Here is a 17,468-nt window from a genome sequence, read left to right on the forward strand (position 1 = left end):
ATCAGCGGGCTGGGACTGGACTACTCCGTCCCCGATTCTCATGGGATCATCCAGTAGGGTGCCCTGGAAAGAATCCTGAGAGTTGGAGCCATGGGGAATGTGCGTGTATTGCATGCACGATGCAGTCGGGAAGATCCCGAAGGGGAAGCTGTGTACCTGCAGTGCAGGGATTGTATGCAGAAGCACTGTCCACCGAACACATGGATCCACTGGTATCATTGCGCCAGTTTCACTGCTCAGGTTCGAAAATGGATGGAGGCATTCCTGGAGTGCTATTTTGGGCATACCATGGCTATTGCCCAAATGGGATTCACGGCCCAGTAAGCGCTGCGGATTCTTTCCCCTCCAGCGGTTGCTTCTGGAGGCAGATGCCCCTCATTTGAAACCACCCTTGGTGTTGCGCTGCAATTTGCCTTCTTACCTCGAGAGGGGAGTCAGAAGCAGTTGCGCTGACCTGAGGGGAGCCAGTGGAGCTGATTTGTTAGGCTGCCTGAGAGTATATGCTTGCAGAGTGATAGAATGTGAGTAAGCTCCGGAGCAAGGCCTACTGTTTATTTTTTAGGTTTTTGGTGTTTTCCTTGTCGCTTCCCTTTTCTGCACTCTCTCCTATCAGTTTTGAGTAAGAATACATTCTTGGGGGTTTTGTATTTGATAGTCATTTTCTTGGGTGCTTGGTTAGTTCTTTGTGTTCAATTTGGTGGGGCACATTTATTGTTGGAATACTGAAGGGTACTCCCAAGGGAGTATCACTTGTTATGGTGATAGTGGGGAGCAGAAATTTGGGTTAATATTTTAGTGGTTTTTGGGAAATTAATCAGTTGTAAGATAAGGGAACACATGGCGGGAGGCCTTCCACAGGGACTCGGGAGTAGTTTTGCCCAGACTACCCGACCCCTTCAGGAGCCCCCGCAGATATACACATGTTAGGCACCTGGGGTGTTCTTATAAGTTGAGAACCGTGGGCTGTCTCCGTCTTGGGCTAAGTTCTCTCCCGGGACTGTCGAGCGCCCTGGAAGCTCTTGTAGACTTCCAAAGGGACCGCGAGTTCCACCAGAGAACCCACGTTAAAGACGAGACCCCCGAGCGTCTCCTCTTTTATAGGACGGGGGGGGAGTGTAGTGGCAAATTGGGTTTATCCTTTGGTTGTAGGGCTGAACACTCCTATTTAGTTAATGGGTCAGTCGGGGCGGGGTTTATGTAAATTGGGGGGCTGCCATCCTGCACCGTGATTGGTCAACTAAGGGCTGATTGGATGAATGCTGATACGAACGGAGGTCTATTCCCGAGTCTATTCTCTAATCATCAGCCATCAGCCGGTTTAGCAACGCAAGACCCTCAAGGTTACCGAGGTGAGCGGAGCAGTAGCTATAGTAGTGGTAGAGTAAGTTCTGTTAAAGTAAGGCGTAGATAAGGTACCGTATTTTAGTAGTTTATAAGTAGCTAAGTTGCCCCGCTTAGCCACCAACACTAGCGAGGCATCGTTAGTGCACATTGTGTTTGCTAACCCGCGCCGGGGGTATTGACCGCGCGGGTACCGAACACAACACTACTATAAAGTACTAGTACTAGTCTGTAGTATTACTAGTAGTACTATAGTATCACTTTAATGGTATTTGTAGTACTAAATAATAGCAGGCCCCTTACTACTCTGACTTTAGTATTACTATTATTTATAAACAATAGACCGGGGGAGGGAAGGGGGTGTGTAGGGGGGTTTCCCCCTCCCACAGTGAGTTTTTTTTTATTTTGATGTTTGTAAACGGGCAATTTGATGCATACTTTTGGCATTTCTTTTAATCAATATGATAACATTTTTTTTTTCTCTAGCTCCAATCTTAGGGTGGGGGGGGGGTGATAGTTGTGTTACAATCTAACTGCTACTGCTAGCTGCTCACACTCACAGACACAGCCTCACACTCACAGCGCTAGCCTAGGCTAGCCCCGGGACGCTCCCGCTTGCGTAGGCGGGCTGGTCGCAGTAAGCGCTGGCCCTAGGCTAGCTTAACGCAGCTGACATCGACAGTGTGAGTGTGAGGAAGTTTTGGCGCAGTTACATCAAGAATCACAAAGTCCCGATCAATGTCAATATCACCCTTTTCAACTGCTTGATTCGGCCGACATTTTCTTAAGTCATTATATGTCTTAAATCATTCAAGTTCTACAAATTTGAGTAATTTTCATTCGGGCGAGTGAGTGAGCGCCTAGGCAGCTCCTCTCCAAGCTCTCTGTCCTACATGTGTTTTTGGTCTTGTGCTGTCACCCTGTGTTTTTGTAACTGGTGTTTGATGTTGGAGTCTTGGAACAAGCAGGACCAACATGAGTGCTTCTGATTTCTTAGGGAAAGTATTATTTGGAGTTTACATTTTCGATGTTTTGGTATGGTTGAGACTGCAGGGAGCCATACTACAACACATGGATATACTTCAGTGACTTTCTGCCCACTCACCCTTGTAAGGATGACTGTGCCAATCACTGAATGTCTGCATTGTTAAAGGAGGGACCAGCTATCAACTCTCTATTCACTGACCCACTGTGCACCTGTAAGTACGATGGAGCTCTATAGAACTTTCACCATTGTACTTGCTGTCACCCTTTTGATAAGTCAAAGCCAAGATTGTCAGGCATTGACTGACTGTAGCCCCCATGAAGTGCCTAGTGAACTAATGTGCAAACTCTTATGTAAATATGGGAAAGCAAGGATACAATACTACGCAAACTCTACTGCAACCCACCAGTTGCTTTTGAAATCGGGTGACATACATCCTAACCCTGGTCCCAATTCGAAAGGTAAAAGTGAACAACACGTCAGTGAACACAGTTCACAGCGAACAGATAGAATATGTTACGACACTAAATACCTGCAAAGCCTCAACCATAGGCGTAGCCAGGATTTTTTAGAGGGGGGTGTTTAACCCTATTAAGCCCAAGCTGTTTTGACCCCTCGCAGGCCCGGGGGGGGGGGGGGGCACATTGTGCCCCCCCCCCCTTTGTAACTTTTTAATTATTTGATGTATCATTGTCATATTTGGCACATGGGTAGAGTAACTCATACTCTACACGACTGTACATTTGAATTTTCTCGAGGTCACCCATGGAGGGCGCTAGTTTCCAAAATATAAAGAAATACATAGGAAATGTGCTAAAAACATGATTTTTCTGCATAATTTCTTTATCCCCATTATATATGTCTTATCATAGACCAATCATTTTCATATTTGTCACAAGTGATAAACAAGTGCAATCTTATTATTTGTTATGGTTGAAATTTCTCAAGGTCACCACATGGGGGCGCTATTCGTGTCAACATAATAATACATTATGAGACCTGAGATGAAATGTTTGGGATGGGTACATGTATAGTTATGACATTTCATATTTGCATAATAGTGGAATTTCAAGATTACAAATTGAAAATATGAAGAACTAATGATGTTAGAGGCATAGCTTGGGTGAGGGAATCAAAATATCACAAAATAGAAGGGCAATCTTTAGAAAGTATTATTTTTTTCAATAATCTCTATTATATCTATTGTTTTATGCCTTTGTCACATAAAAACACAGGAAATGATAAGAAAAACTTTCCAGGACCATAATTACTTCAAATTTTACTCGTTCAACAAATTTCAGCCACGAAACACCCATTTCATCCACTGTAATGCTGTTAAATAAAATGGGAACAGAAAAAAGATGCAAAATCTGACTGACATGGTTGTCAGTTTATGGTTGCCATGGCAACCAACAACATCAAATATAGCTGAATTATGTATCAAAATGTTCGCAATAAGATTTTAGGAAAAGTCACCAAATTTGGTTGAAATCGGATAAAGGGCGAAGGAGTGGCAAATGAAAATCTGGTGGGGGGGGGCATAATGTGCCCCCCCCCCCCCCCTGACACCGGGCGTCTTTTATATTTTTTCGTAAAAGACGCACGGTGTCAATTCGTTGTGCGCTCGATGGCTGTAGAGAGCACGCGCATCATCCATACGGGGAGTGAATCCGTGGCCCAAACACAGCCCGGACGCAGCAGAAGTTTCTCATGCAGTAGCCTAAAGGGCTTTTTACACTTGTAAATTTTTGCTTAGCCCCGGACCAACGGTGGGGCTAAGGGGGGGGGGGGGGGGCTTAGCCCCACCGTTGGTACGGGACTATCCTTAGCCCACTTTCTGTTTACACTCGTTTTTGCCAAAGTGGGCTAGCCCCACCGATAGTACGGTACTATCTGGCCCTGCAAAATAGCAGGGGATTAGCACCGAAATTGCGGTGCTAGCAACGCAATTGCGGTGCCAAGCAAGTGAGTGTAAACAGAACGAAAAAATAATCCTGGGCTAAGCGACGGAGACGAAGTCCGACCCTCACTGACCAATCAGAAACGAGGTAATCAAGTGCTGCCGGTGCGTGCGTGTACGTGTACAATACACAGCGTAATTATGAATATTCATGTGGTTTGGAAAGTCCGGGGCTAAGAAATACGAGTGTAAAAAGGTCAGTTTTCTCCTTAGCCCCGGACAAGAGATAGTACGGGACTAATTGGCGAGTGTAAAAAGCTGAATAAATTGGTACGGGACTAACGATAGTCCTGGGTCAGAGAAAGTCTGGGGTTAAGAAACACAAGTGTAAAAAGCCCTTAAAATTGCTACGTCGTGTCTGTGGGCTCCCAAATCCGTATGCTTTTGCCAACGGACGTTGAACGAGTGTGTGTGTGTCAACGGCGTAAATCCGTGCTGAGGAGTGGGGGGGGGGGGGGGGTGATCGGCGATAGTCACCATCACCACGATTACAAGCCCATAACCGGACGGGTGCAGCCAGTGACGTACCGTGGCGGGTTGGTCAAGACAGGGGGGGGGGGGGCACCTCGTGGAAAAGTAATTTTGAGGGTGTGTATGCATGCTTGTGCTTGCGTGCGTGTGTATGTGTGTGTGCGCGTATGTGCGTGTGCTGTCAGTCTGGAAACTGTAATGGGGACTGCAATACATAACGGAATATGATACATTCCACTGCGCAGTCATTTTTTTCCTTATGGATTATGGAATGACGGTGTGAAACGACAAATTACTGGCAGCAACATCAGGAGAATTACATAACAATTGAAATGAATGCGAGCGAGCGGAGCGAGCGAGGTTGAAAATTTTGACATTTTACAGTCCCCAAACTGCCGTTTGTAGCTATATTTTTTCGCTTTGGAAATTAAGTGGGCGCACCGGACGCAACTGCTGGCAATTACTGGCCACGACATCAGGAGAATGACATAACGAGTATATGCGAGCGAGCGAAGCGAGCGATCTTGAAAATTTTGACATTTTACAGTCTCCAAACTGCCGGTTGTAGCGTTATTTTTGTCGCTTTGGAAATTAAGGGGGCGCAACGGGCGCAACTGCTGGTAATTACTGGCAGCAACATCGGGAGAATGGCATCACGATTAATGCGAGCGAGCGAAGCGAGCGAGCATGAAAATTTTGACATTTTACTGTCCCCAAACTGCCGTTTGTGTAGCTATATTTTTTCGCTCTGGAAATTAGGGGGCGCTCCGGACGCAACTGCTGGCAATTACTGCCAGCGACATCAGGAGAATGACATAACGATTATTATGCGAGCGAGCGAAGCGAGCGATCTTGAAAATTTGACATTTTACATGCAGTCCCAAAACTGCCGGTTGTAGCTATATTTTTTCGCTTTGGAAATTAAGGGGGGGGGGCACCGGGTGCAACTGCTGGCAATTACTGGCAGCAACATTAAAAGATTATAATATGCGAGCGAGCGCAGCTAGTGAGCCTGCAAATTTTGACATTTTACAGTCCTAAAACTGCCGTTTGTGTAGCTGTATTTTTTCACTTTGGAAATTAACGGGAGGGGGGCGCACCGGGCGCAACTGCTGGCAATTACTGGTACCAACATCAGCAGAATGGCATAGCGATTAAATGCGAGTGAGCTTGAAAATTTTGATATTTTGCAGTCCCAAAACTGCCGTTTGTAGCTATACTTTTTTGGCTTTGGAAATTAAGGGGGGTGCAACGGGCGCAACTGCTGTCAATAACTGGCAGTGACATCAGGAGAATAGCATAACAACTAACATGTGAGCGAGTGGAGCGAGTGAGCTTGAAAATTTTGACATTTTTCAGTCTCAAAACTGCCGTTTGTAGCTATACTTTATAATAAGGGGGGCGCACCGGGCGCAACTACTGGCAATTACTGGCAGCAACATCAGGAGAATGGCATAGCGATTAAATGCGATCGAGCGGACCGAGTGAGCTTGAAAATTTTGACATTTTGCACTCCAAAAACTGCCTTTTGTAGCTATATTTTTACGCTTTGGAAATTGAGAGGGTAGTCAATGGTGTCGGTTTATGTTCATGATTTGGGGAGGTATGACCAGCGAGGGGACGTCGAAGTGACCAAATGGGGGAAGGATATCCAAAACCTGCACTTTAGAACATCCTCTAATATTGTTGTTTGTGTTTGTGTGTGTGTGTGTTTTATATACATGAAAAAGTTAGGAAATAGCCCAGGTCAAGTCTTATTATTGGCAATGCAAGGCATTTTGATATAAACTAGTATGTAAAGCAACACTGCAAAATCATTAATGATCTAGCTTTGATATAATAAACGAAGCGTAAGGTACAAAGGTGTACATTCTACATCAACTTGCGCAACGTTACAGCGACTCTTTTTGCCGTTCGGATGTTCTGAGTACACTGCACACATCCTGCTTATATTCAGAATACCAACCAGGAATCATGCTGAATCGCAATATTTTGTCGGCTCCGGACTTTTTGCACAATATTTCACGTTATATACCTCTTTAATTATGGTTACAAGAAATCTTAGAAAAATATCTTATTTCTTGATCCCCCCTTTCATGTCGATTTCAAAAGCAGTTTAGTAACCCTTGAATTACCATTTTGGTAAGTTACGAGCGGATGCGGGGGGGGGGGGGGGGAAGCTTGGCGCCCCCCCCCCTCCCCCCCCCCCACACACACTTAACAGGGATCGAATGTACCACTGTTTTGCATGAAATATAAAGTATGAGGGAAGTGGCAGCAAAAATATGAAGACTTTTTGTTTTTGTTTGGTTTTTTTTTCTTTTGCTTGTCAGCCGACTTTTGGTGGAATATCAGACCTTGAAAAAACGAGGAGTTTTTGCTGTTGTTTCTCTTATCTTTTGATTTTCTTTCTTCTTGACTGACAGGTGATTTTAACCCCCCCCCCCTCCCTTTAAAAACGTAGCATAGCCCTGAATAATGCCCAAATATATTCAATGAAATGGTAATATGGATCTCCATTTCTTTGTATGTAATAACGTACCGGTATTATCTTCCTGTAGGTATTGTATTTTTCTATGTTCTTGATTTAAGTCAATAAAGCAATCATGCCAGAGGCATCGTTCTGTAATGATGGTGGGTGGGGGAGGGACTTGGAGTTGGAATATCTGTGCGAGGGAGCGGAGCGACCGAATGGGGGGGGGGGTGTGGGAGGGGGATACCCCCCTCTCAGACGAGGAAGATTTTGCATTTTCAGACCTGAAATTAAGCGATCTGGTGCACTTTTGGTGAAATTTTGGATTTACATGTTTACAATGTAGGCCTATAGGGCTATACTATTTGACGTTGTCAACGTCTGGGTCATACCTTATGTCGATATTACTGTCTTTGCGAGCGAGCGAAGCGAGCGAGCGCTTTAGAAAATTATGTATACATTATCCTACAAGACTATTCAGCTCTGTTACCTGTCTGGAGGCGGGCGTACGAACGTCATGCAATATGCCAAAATTGATGCAATCACATTTCTGCTTCCTCCATTTTTCCCCTCAAATTTCGGGGGGGGGGATGATTGTACAGGCCATCCCCCCTCCTCCATTTCAGGGGGGGGGGATATATCCCCCCCCATCCCCCGGGATTTACGCCCATGGTGTGTGTGTGGGGGGGGGGCAATGCACGGTGCAATGTGCGTCCCTCAAGAACATACATGCATCCCCTGGTAATATTGGAGGTGTTCAAAAAGGGACATTAAATGCAAATAATTTGATATTAAATGATTTTAGACATTAAGTGTAAAATGTTAGTCGATACACGGCATACAAATGCTGTGGATCATCATCATCATCATTACAAAAAAAATCTTTCATTGCAACAACTTCCCATTTTCGTCTTGCACAGATGCACTGCGTTGGCGAATAAAATATTCCCACACCAGACACTACAGAACAGAACTAACTTAGGTCTGCTGATACTGGCACGTCATGACAGGGCTATTAGGAGTGTCGATCGTGAAAAAATTAGGAACTTTTAGTTTTGTGCGCCTTCGCCAACAAAAAAAAAAAGGAAGAAAAGAATAAAACCCGGATATGAATGGGTCTAATAATTATATTATCAAAACTCATTCAAATTATTGCATATCATTTTATCTTCAAAATTTGTGGTCAAATCATGAGACAGAGTAATAGCAGCTTAACTTTGGAGGAATAAAAATTATTCACTTTCCGGAAATGGAAGTGGCAGCTAAAGGCTTTTGTTTTTATATTAGTGTTAATAGTCCGGATCCCCCCCCCCCCCCACACACACACACACAAATTAGCTTAAATTAACTTCAATTATTAAGAACAAAAAAAATCAAAATTTGAGGCAGTGCATTGTGTAGCGTTTTTTCTCACTTTATTTTGGGAAAATAAGGAAGTTGATAATTTGGCAAAAAGCCGAAAGGTTCAGCTCCCCTCCCCTCCGCCGGCGAAATTGTGCTCGTATAACCAATGTTACTACTAGTAATAAATGTATGAAGCATCAGTATAGTTAAGACTTAAGACCCCAATTTCATGAATTACTTTTACAAAAGATAATGGAGAGGGGAAGACCGGATAGATCGCCGTTTTTTGGTGTAACGCGTGCCATGCATAAGGATTATTATGGAAAAGGGCGCAAAACAGCATTGGATAAGTAACCGACGCATTTTGTGTATAAACAAATGGGAGAACCTGACCCAGACCACACCCGTGTAGCCAGGGGGACGATGGGTGTGGTCGCCCCCAAAACGCAAAAAAAAAGGAAAAGAAAAAAACATGAAGAAAAAAAGGAGTAAAAAAGACAAGAAGGTGAGGAAAAGAAAGAAGAGAAGAAGTAGAAACGTCGATGCTTCGATAATACACAAAGCGCGTCACAGAATCGGTATAGCATGCATTGCACACACATAATAATTATGCATCATACACAATTTATGGTACCGCGTACGGTATAATACCGGTAAACGGTGAACATTATGCGCAATGTATCTTCGCGATTCGGCCAGAAAGCAAAGCAGGGAAGAGAGAGAGAGAGAAAGAAAATGAACACAAAAGAAAGGAAAGGCGGAATTCAAAACGGAAATAAAAGCGGTAAAGACAGCTTTTGTTTCATTTTTTTAACTTCTAAACATTGTTGAAGAGGGGTGTTGAACAGCTCAAACACCTCCCTTTTGCCCAAGGGAGGTGTTTGAACACCTCAAACACCCCCATTTCGGCAAAGGGGGGTGTTTGAACACCCAAAACACCCCCCCCCCCCCCTCGCTACGCCCTTGGCCTCAACGTAAATCAGAACATATGCCAGCATCAGCTACTTCCACATGAACTGTGGAAGACAATATCTGAACTCGGAATCGCCCGACGACACAAGACTAGAAGGGGGAAACGAAAGAATGCTCAAACTACAAACTTACCTCCTACAAACTTACCTCCCACACTGGAATTCGAGGAAGGTCCCATACGGGAAGAGCTACTGGACACGGGGGGTGCTATCCACCTAAAGGAGAAAGGACTTAAAATCGCTCACCTTAACGTTTGCAGCCTCACCGCAAAGTACGATAATTTGAAGGAAAAATTTATCAATCGGCCTTTTGACATCATAACCATATCAGAGACGCACTTGGACTCAACTGTCTCGGACTCGGAAGTTGCTTTTGAAGGATTCTGCCTTGAAAGGCTGGACAGAAATCGCCGTGGTGGTGGAGTAGCAGTATACGTGGACGAATCAATATCCTATCACCGTAGAATTGATTTGGAATGCAGCGGCATTGAAGCCCTCTGGATAGAAGTGAAGATTAAGAACTGTAAAAGTATACTTATTGGAACAATTTATAGGCCACCAAGGGCACCATGTGAGTACCAGTTACTTATTGAACAGATGATTTCTAGAGTGTCAGACTCAAACTTAGAATTGATTGTACTCGGTGATTTAAACTATAACATGTTATGTACCACAGAATCAAAACCAATAAAGAAGCTCTGTAACCAGAATAGTTTGTATCCGTTGATTGAGTCTCCAACCAGAATAACAGAGACAAGTTGTACTCTTTTGGACGTAATACTTACCTGCAATCCACAGAATGTTAGGGAAAGTAACGTTATATCTCTTGGTGTCAGTGATCAGACTAGATCAGCCGTCTCTGACGGGCTAATAGTAACTAGAACACGAACTAATGCTTTTTCATACACCGGCGCACTTGAATGGAACAGTTTACCAATAAACTTAAGGCATGCTCCATCTAAACATTCGTTCTCAGCCCAATTTTGGAGGGCACTCCACTGTGCCCAAGTATAGTTCTGTTGTTGTTTTTTCTGTTTTTTTTTCTTTCTGAGGTAGGGGAAATTTAAGGATATGAGGATGTAACGTGTTGCATAATATTTGTTAAATTTTGAGTTTAATATATATCAGTATACAGTATATTAAGATATATACAGATTTGATACTGCAAATTTGATTTTGATGTTGGTATTGTATGATTATCATGTGTTTATTTGTATGTATGTGTTCATGCAGGGCCTCCAAGAACAACAGTGTTTAACTCACCGATGGAGCCACCCTGTGAAAATAAAACATATAAACAAATAAATAAATAAGGGCCTGGGCCTGGGCTTGGATCGGAATAGGTAAGTTTTATACTGGCTAGGTACTACCGTACCGGTACTTTTTTGGCGATTGTAAGAAAAAAAAAATAGTAACCCGTATAACTCGAGAAAATGTCATTTTTACCAACTAAGAAAATACAAGTAAATCTAGACTGAGAAAGACTTACCAACGGGCAACATGCACTCGATATAAAACGTTCACAAAGAAAGGTTGTGCAAACGGTGAATTTCTAGCTATGATCAATCGCAGAGAACAGAGAAAACGCAAACAATATGCATGCACGGAATTGCAAACTGTGTATACCTGTACGGTGCGTGCGCTTATTTTCTCTGCGCTAGCGCTGCTGCAGCGCTGAAGCTTGGAGCAGCACGACGGACCGCCTACGTCACCGCCCAGGGATCGCAAAATTGTTCGTTTCGCAATTCCTCTTCAGGCGCTCACGAGGGTCTGTTTAAATATCACTTTTTTTAACTTTATGAAGATAGTTTCATGATAAAATTAATGATAAAAATGATGTTCAAGAGATGTTTACCTATCGTAAAATATGAAATGTGTCTGATTTCATCACCATTGCATTCTCCCTTTTCGCGGCTACTTTAAATGTCGGTGCAGTCATCGCTGAATAAGAATACTAATGCAAGTCATGGCGTTATTAAGAACAACAATCTAAGAAAAAATAAGGAGAATCCCGCAAAATTTAAGTTTTCGTGAAAAAGTTCATTTTTTATCGACTTTTTTACTAATATACTACGGATAGTATTGCAACCCCTGCTTTTGAAAGGGGTAAGTTAATTGCTCTTTATGACGTCATGAAGACAATTACTCTCTTTATCCAGCGATGACGACAGTGATTCGTTCTTCTAATATTGCTGCTTTTACTCAATTCACATTTCTGTTGGGCTTCGGTTTCCTTTACAACACAGTGATGCATATACGGTTACTGCAAATGACAATTTTGAATGCAAAATCATATAAATGCCTCTTTCATAGGTTTTAACGTACTAAAGGTCTTCATCACCTAGAGAAAAACTCAATTTTTTTCATTGCACTCGATACTTAAGATGAAATAATCCGTATTTAGGGAATATTAATGAGAATACAGAATTATCGCATATATTCTACTTGCTTCATCTTTAACAACTTTGATCTTCGATATCTGAAGTTGATAAAAACGCATATATCTGTTTTTTGCATATAATGAAATCTTAGAATATGCTTGTTGATACTGTTTCAGAAATGTTATTCACTAATTGAGAAACAAAATTTCCATTCAATTATGGCGTTTAAAAATGGAAAAAAAAATATACAAATGCTTTCCATATTCCTTCCACATTTTAGAATTCATACTCAATGAATGGAAATGAAATGGCTGGATTGCCAAAGATCTAATTTTTAAATCGTCATGTGCTAAGAAATGTCTATTTCGGTGATTACCCATTTCGGAAATATCTAAATAGTCTAATGGTTTCACGTACTGACATTTTATTACATACCCGGATATGCGCAATGCAATCTGGATGTTCACTCTATAGTACAGAAGTCCGGGCCATTAGTACGGATGTGTAAGTCAATTTCCTTTATGGGAGGGGGTGTATGAGTGTGTGTCTGTGTGTGTGTGTGTGTGTGTGTGTGTGTGCCTGTGTGTCTGTGTGTCTGTGTGTCTGTGTGTGTTATGCAGTTGCAGGTCAAATGATCATCAAGACAGAAGGATGAAAGCACGGTATCTTTCCTGTGCTTTGCAAGCTAAATAAAGGAATGAATGTTCGGTAACGATACACGAGAGCAGACTTCTTTCGATTAATGGCTACTACATGCAGTTCTCTCCCTAAACCTGGTCGTTGGAACAAGCTAATTAAAATGAAATATTAGACTTTAGTCACGTTTGTTTTCATATCTTGAGTATGTGCAAAGTTTTACAGCTTTACATAAACACCGCACGACTGCGTATAGAATCAGAAAAGTGAGAAAAAGGCACATGGTCAAAAACGCGAAGACGTCTAGCAGGCTACTCTCGACCAAAGTGAGATCTTTGTAAGAGGAGCGGAGGTGATCACCGCCATGATTCATCACGTGCTCTACCCAGAATGCAGCGCGTTCCCGTGGTGGCATCGGTCGATCACGAGAAATGGCGGACACACGCTTGGCATTCTTGGCGTACCTGGAGGTAATATTCGATAAGAAATTGTGATGTGGTTAAATCTTTTCCGTCATTTATTACTTTCACCTGTTCTTTCTTTCTTCTCCTTACACTACTTTAATCGGTATCTTTAAAAGTAGTGCGGTCATAAGTAGCATATCAATTTTCAAAGCAAAAAAAAAAAAAAAAAAAAACCCGAAAACATTCACATGCCAAACACCAATATTCAGAGAAGTGGTACTTTAGGAATCTTACCTGCCATACTGAATTTTTTCGGCTAAAACATCTTATCGTTCAGTCACGTATGTAATCGCAGACTATTTTTCTTTTTTATTTCAGTGTATGTAGAATCATGAAGTTACTGTGTTTAAAGATTAGCTATTGTATTAACTTTCATAATCTGGACAATGCACGTCAATTTCAAAATTGTGTAATGCATGAAGGAGTCAGTCGATAATTACAAATGTATGTCCGAACACATGTAATTCTAACTGGTTTGACATAACACCTACTTATCAATGTCGAGGACTTCTCTCAAGGCAGAAAGAATAGAGTCAGTAGTCAGCTTCATTTTGTCAAGAGATACTCCGAGCCCCCGGGCCTTCACCCGCTCTACTGTGTCATGTGTGTCCCCCATAAGAGGTATGACGATCGTCGGTACGCCATGGTAGGCGAGCTCGTTGAGACCGTTGTTGCCACCGTGAAACATGAAAACCCTTGTCTTATTGTGACCTTTAAAGATGATGGAGGAAAGAAAACAGAACTTATTTCGGCCTGTTGTATGATAACACCCCTTTAGAGAAAAATTCTGTCTTCCTAATTTTTGTCCCCTCTCTCTCCCTTCTCTCCCTCCATCTCTCCTCTCTCTCTCGCTCTCTCTCTCTCTCCCTCCCTCTCTCTTCCTCTCGCTCTCTCTCTCTCTCTCTCTGTTTCTCTTACCCACTCTTGATTTGTGTGTTTTCGTGTGTGTATGTGTGTGTGTGTGTGTGTGTGGTTGGAGATGACGTGTTCCTTTGTGTTGACGATGACACAAAGATTCCGATTTAAGCAAATTAAGACGAGTGCAGGCGCGAGACGGCAATTAAAGGAAAATTACACACCTAAAATTTGTATCAGGGCAATTACCTCCCCTCCCCCATTTCCCCATCCCCCCCCCCTCCCGCTAAATACTGGTTAGTGATTAGGTTAGAGTACAAAATTAGGGTTAGCGTTAGGTTTAGGGTTAGAGCTTAGGTTATAGGATTAGGATTAGATTCAGAATGATTCGAGGTAGGGTCAGGGGAAGGGTCCGGAGTAATTGCCCATCAGGGGGTAATTGCCCTAAAATCGTAAAATTAGCTTATGCATGTACTCAAACAAGTACGGTGTATTCAAATATTCATTGACTGGTAGAAGAAAGCTAGCTATAAGGTTTTGAGATTCTGAATTATGCGTTTTAGGTACCCATTGTCGTCTGTGTCCGTGTTATAAGTGTATGAGAAAGAACCAACCTCGAATATAATTAAACCGGCAGGGACATGTTCATAAAAACCAAGCTACATCATAACTCCTCAACTACATCATGAAATTGGAACAACAACCAACAAAATAATTGTCATTCCTTCTTCGTTTTGTGTCGTTCGACCATAATCCATTCATGTTTTGAAAGACATGTTAACACGAAATAGCAGGGCATTCGCTTTGGTCGGAAAAAAACTTATTCAATTTTCACTTGAACTTCTTATATTCTTTTTTTTAAGTAAAATGGAAAAAGCATTACCCAAAAGATCATTTTGTGGAATCCACGAGAAAATCTTCACGTTTGGTGGCATCGTTCTCTTGAGCGCTCCTGAATCCGTCATATGCCATATAACTTTCTGATCCAGCTGAGCAAAAGCGTCGGCAAAGACTTGGACAATATCTGACTTGAGTGACGCCATGTCTGTTCCAAAGGTAAAGTATGAACCGAGCGAGAATATGACAACCCCGTGTTCTCCAGAGCTTAACATAAAGTCTTCTAGTTCCTGTTGTTAAGGAAATGAAAAGAGAAAGAGATAAGTTGTTGACGTACTTTCAAAATTCCAAAGTCGACTTTTAATCAATGATATTTTCGCTTGACAATTTTGACACGATTTATTTTTTGTTAAGCTGCAAATGAGTTCGAGTTTGGAGTTCGCAAGCCACTCAAGTTATTTCCAAGCTTGGCATTTCACATTGGATTGACAATTCGTTTTCATCGACTTTATAGATGGACTAAATGGCCATAATGGAGTACATGTATAATTTTATATGCTCATAATTTCTGTCACGGCTAATACAAAACACTGATCCGTGGTTTGTTTGTTTTTTGTTGTTTTTTTTTTCATGTCTGTGACGACGTATTTGTTTATCACTTGCGGTAAAAAACATCTCGACGCAAAATCGTTAATTTGAACGTTTGTCTTGCGTTTGTTTTGTCCTTTTAAAACTAAGTAGACTAAAGATGTTTTATTTGGCGTACATTGTTCAATTCACAAAAAGTGATAACCAACGATAAAATCTTTGGACGTGGTTCGATAGCAATAAGAGAAAAACTCAACAAACAATTAACACATTGTTTGAAGTCCTAGTTGTTGTGACCGCGTGATAAAGATGATTTCTTTACCTACTTTCAAAAGGTAACTCGTTTAAATTGGGTAAATCTTACATGATACTACGCTGACAGATAGATTTGCTAGTAGATGTAAAGACAAAGATGTCAGCGAGGATGAGACAGACCAACGGGTAAAACTCCGGGGAGCATAAGGAACGAAACAACAAATAGTCTACCACATTTTATTGAAGTTGTGGTCAGCAAGTTTATATAATTAATTTGATATGGTCCCGCCTTAACTGCGGAAAAAATAAAAGAACTGCGACATATTTAATAGAATTTCAATATTATAAAAAAATAAGTGAATGAATTATTTTAAAAAGTCTACGAGACAGCGTGATTTCCACGGAAGCCAGTCACTGAAATGAAGTACGAATGCGAGTAAGAAAATGTAAAGAGAAGCAAAGAGAGAGGTGGAGGGGAGGGGAGGGGAGTGATACCAAAGACAGACGTTATACCACCTGCGGTAAAGGTTTGGGAGGTCGTGCTGTCAGACCGCCGATGGGAATAATGTTCGGCGTGATGTGCATCGGGAATTCATAGGCAAAATCAGTGTTCACCAGCCAAAGCATGACGTCATTCCTGATGAGGTCAAGAAGGGTCAGTCCTTTTGAGCCTAAACCATGTTCGGCAATGAGGGCGTCATACGTTTGATAAACATAGGGAAATACAAACCTAACATAGAGGCTGATGACTAAAGCGTTGCCTAGTCGCTGGAAGAAGTTCATCTTTTGAGGTAGACCCGAGGTCAATTTTTTATCCGGCATGAATGCAGGGTAAATCGGATTGCCAGCACTTACATGATTGATGAAAGACAGAGATCCCGGTGATTCTCCAATCACTGGAATAGGGCCAACTTTCCTCGCAATGAGGAGCGAGCAAAGCCATATAGTGTCTATTATTATCACATCAAACTCTCCTTCCCTCAATTCACGTAGGACAGCTTCGTTTTCCAGGATGTGTTTGCATTCTGCATAGTAACCTGGTGCTAAGATCTTATGAAATTTTATCATCTGAGTAAATCGTGAATCAAACACGATCTGCCTGATGGACTTGACTCGCTCTATCACCTCCTCGTTAGACCAAGAATGATTGAAGATCACGAAGTTAAGGTCCTCGTAGAGTGGATCCTTAGCCCTGTAGCTGAATGCATTCCCTATCAGCATTGTGACGTTATGTCCCCGCTCGGCCAGTGTCTTCCCTACCTGAGAACCGGCTATGAAGTGACTCCCCGCACCGAACCCAGTCATGACGAGGATGTTACCCGCACTGACCGATGAGACCAGGCTTACCAATAGAGTAAACACCTTAACTACGTCAGCCATGCTTGTCACTGCTTGTAGAAGGTCAAATCAGTGGTAGTGACTCCGTGTTGGGTGTACGTGGATGCCAACAAACGTAAAGTTTTATTAAACGTGTACACAGGTGGATTCGTACTACAACCAGAGCGGGGGCATTGCAACAAACTAACGCGCATACACAGCATCAAACGGGAGCTCCAAACTAGGTTATCTAACGGTAAAATGTACCAAACAAGAGAGTGGCAACCTTTGGGGACTTTGTCCCGATATCATACATCTGTCAATAGCTCATGAACGTCGAAGTCATACTAATGCTCGCTTAAAGGACAAGTCCACCGTCATATACATAAGGATTAAGAGAATGCAGCAATGTTAGTAGAACACATCAGTGAAAGTTTGAGGGAAATTGGACAATCCGTTCAAAAGTTACGAATATTTTAAGTATCTGCGCAGTCACTGCTGGGAGAGAAGACTACTACACTGTATGATGTCACATGCGTACAACTATATAAGGAAAATAAAAGGAGAATTTCACAAAACTTTACTTTTTG

At 42.3% G+C, this 17,468-nt stretch overlaps 1 protein-coding gene across 1 annotated transcript; it reads right to left on the reverse strand.

Annotated features, from left to right (window-relative positions):
* Positions 1-979: 979 nt before the first annotated feature.
* Positions 980-16,941, reverse strand: LOC139730095 (UDP-glucuronosyltransferase 2C1-like). The gene is made up of 5 exons (XM_071641003.1): positions 16,075-16,941; positions 14,765-15,008; positions 13,518-13,737; positions 12,878-13,026; positions 980-1,092 (listed from the first exon to the last, which is right to left on the reverse strand). Exons 1-5 carry the CDS (start codon positions 16,939-16,941, stop codon positions 980-982), a joined length of 1,593 nt encoding a protein of 530 aa, XP_071497104.1.
* Between the last annotated feature and the right edge of the window lie 527 nt (positions 16,942-17,468).

Source organism: Diadema antillarum, unplaced genomic scaffold, assembly GCF_040938485.1.
Source record: "Diadema antillarum isolate AM-2024a unplaced genomic scaffold, OU_Dant_1.0 seq00000291_RagTag, whole genome shotgun sequence".
Lineage (NCBI taxonomy): Eukaryota > Metazoa > Echinodermata > Echinoidea > Diadematoida > Diadematidae > Diadema > Diadema antillarum.

Coding starts and splice junctions, on each gene's coding strand:
- LOC139730095 (XM_071641003.1), bottom strand. CDS start 16,941: ATGGCTGACGTAGTTAAGGTGTTTACTCTATTGGTAAGCCTGGTCTCA. Junction 13,738..14,764: donor TCCACAAAATGATCTTTTGG/GTAATGCTTTTT, acceptor TCATCTTTAAAG/GTCACAATAAGACAAGGGTT. Junction 1,093..12,877: donor AGATCTCACTTTGGTCGAGA/GTAGCCTGCTAG, acceptor GTCCTATAAAAG/AGGAGACGCTCGGGGGTCTC.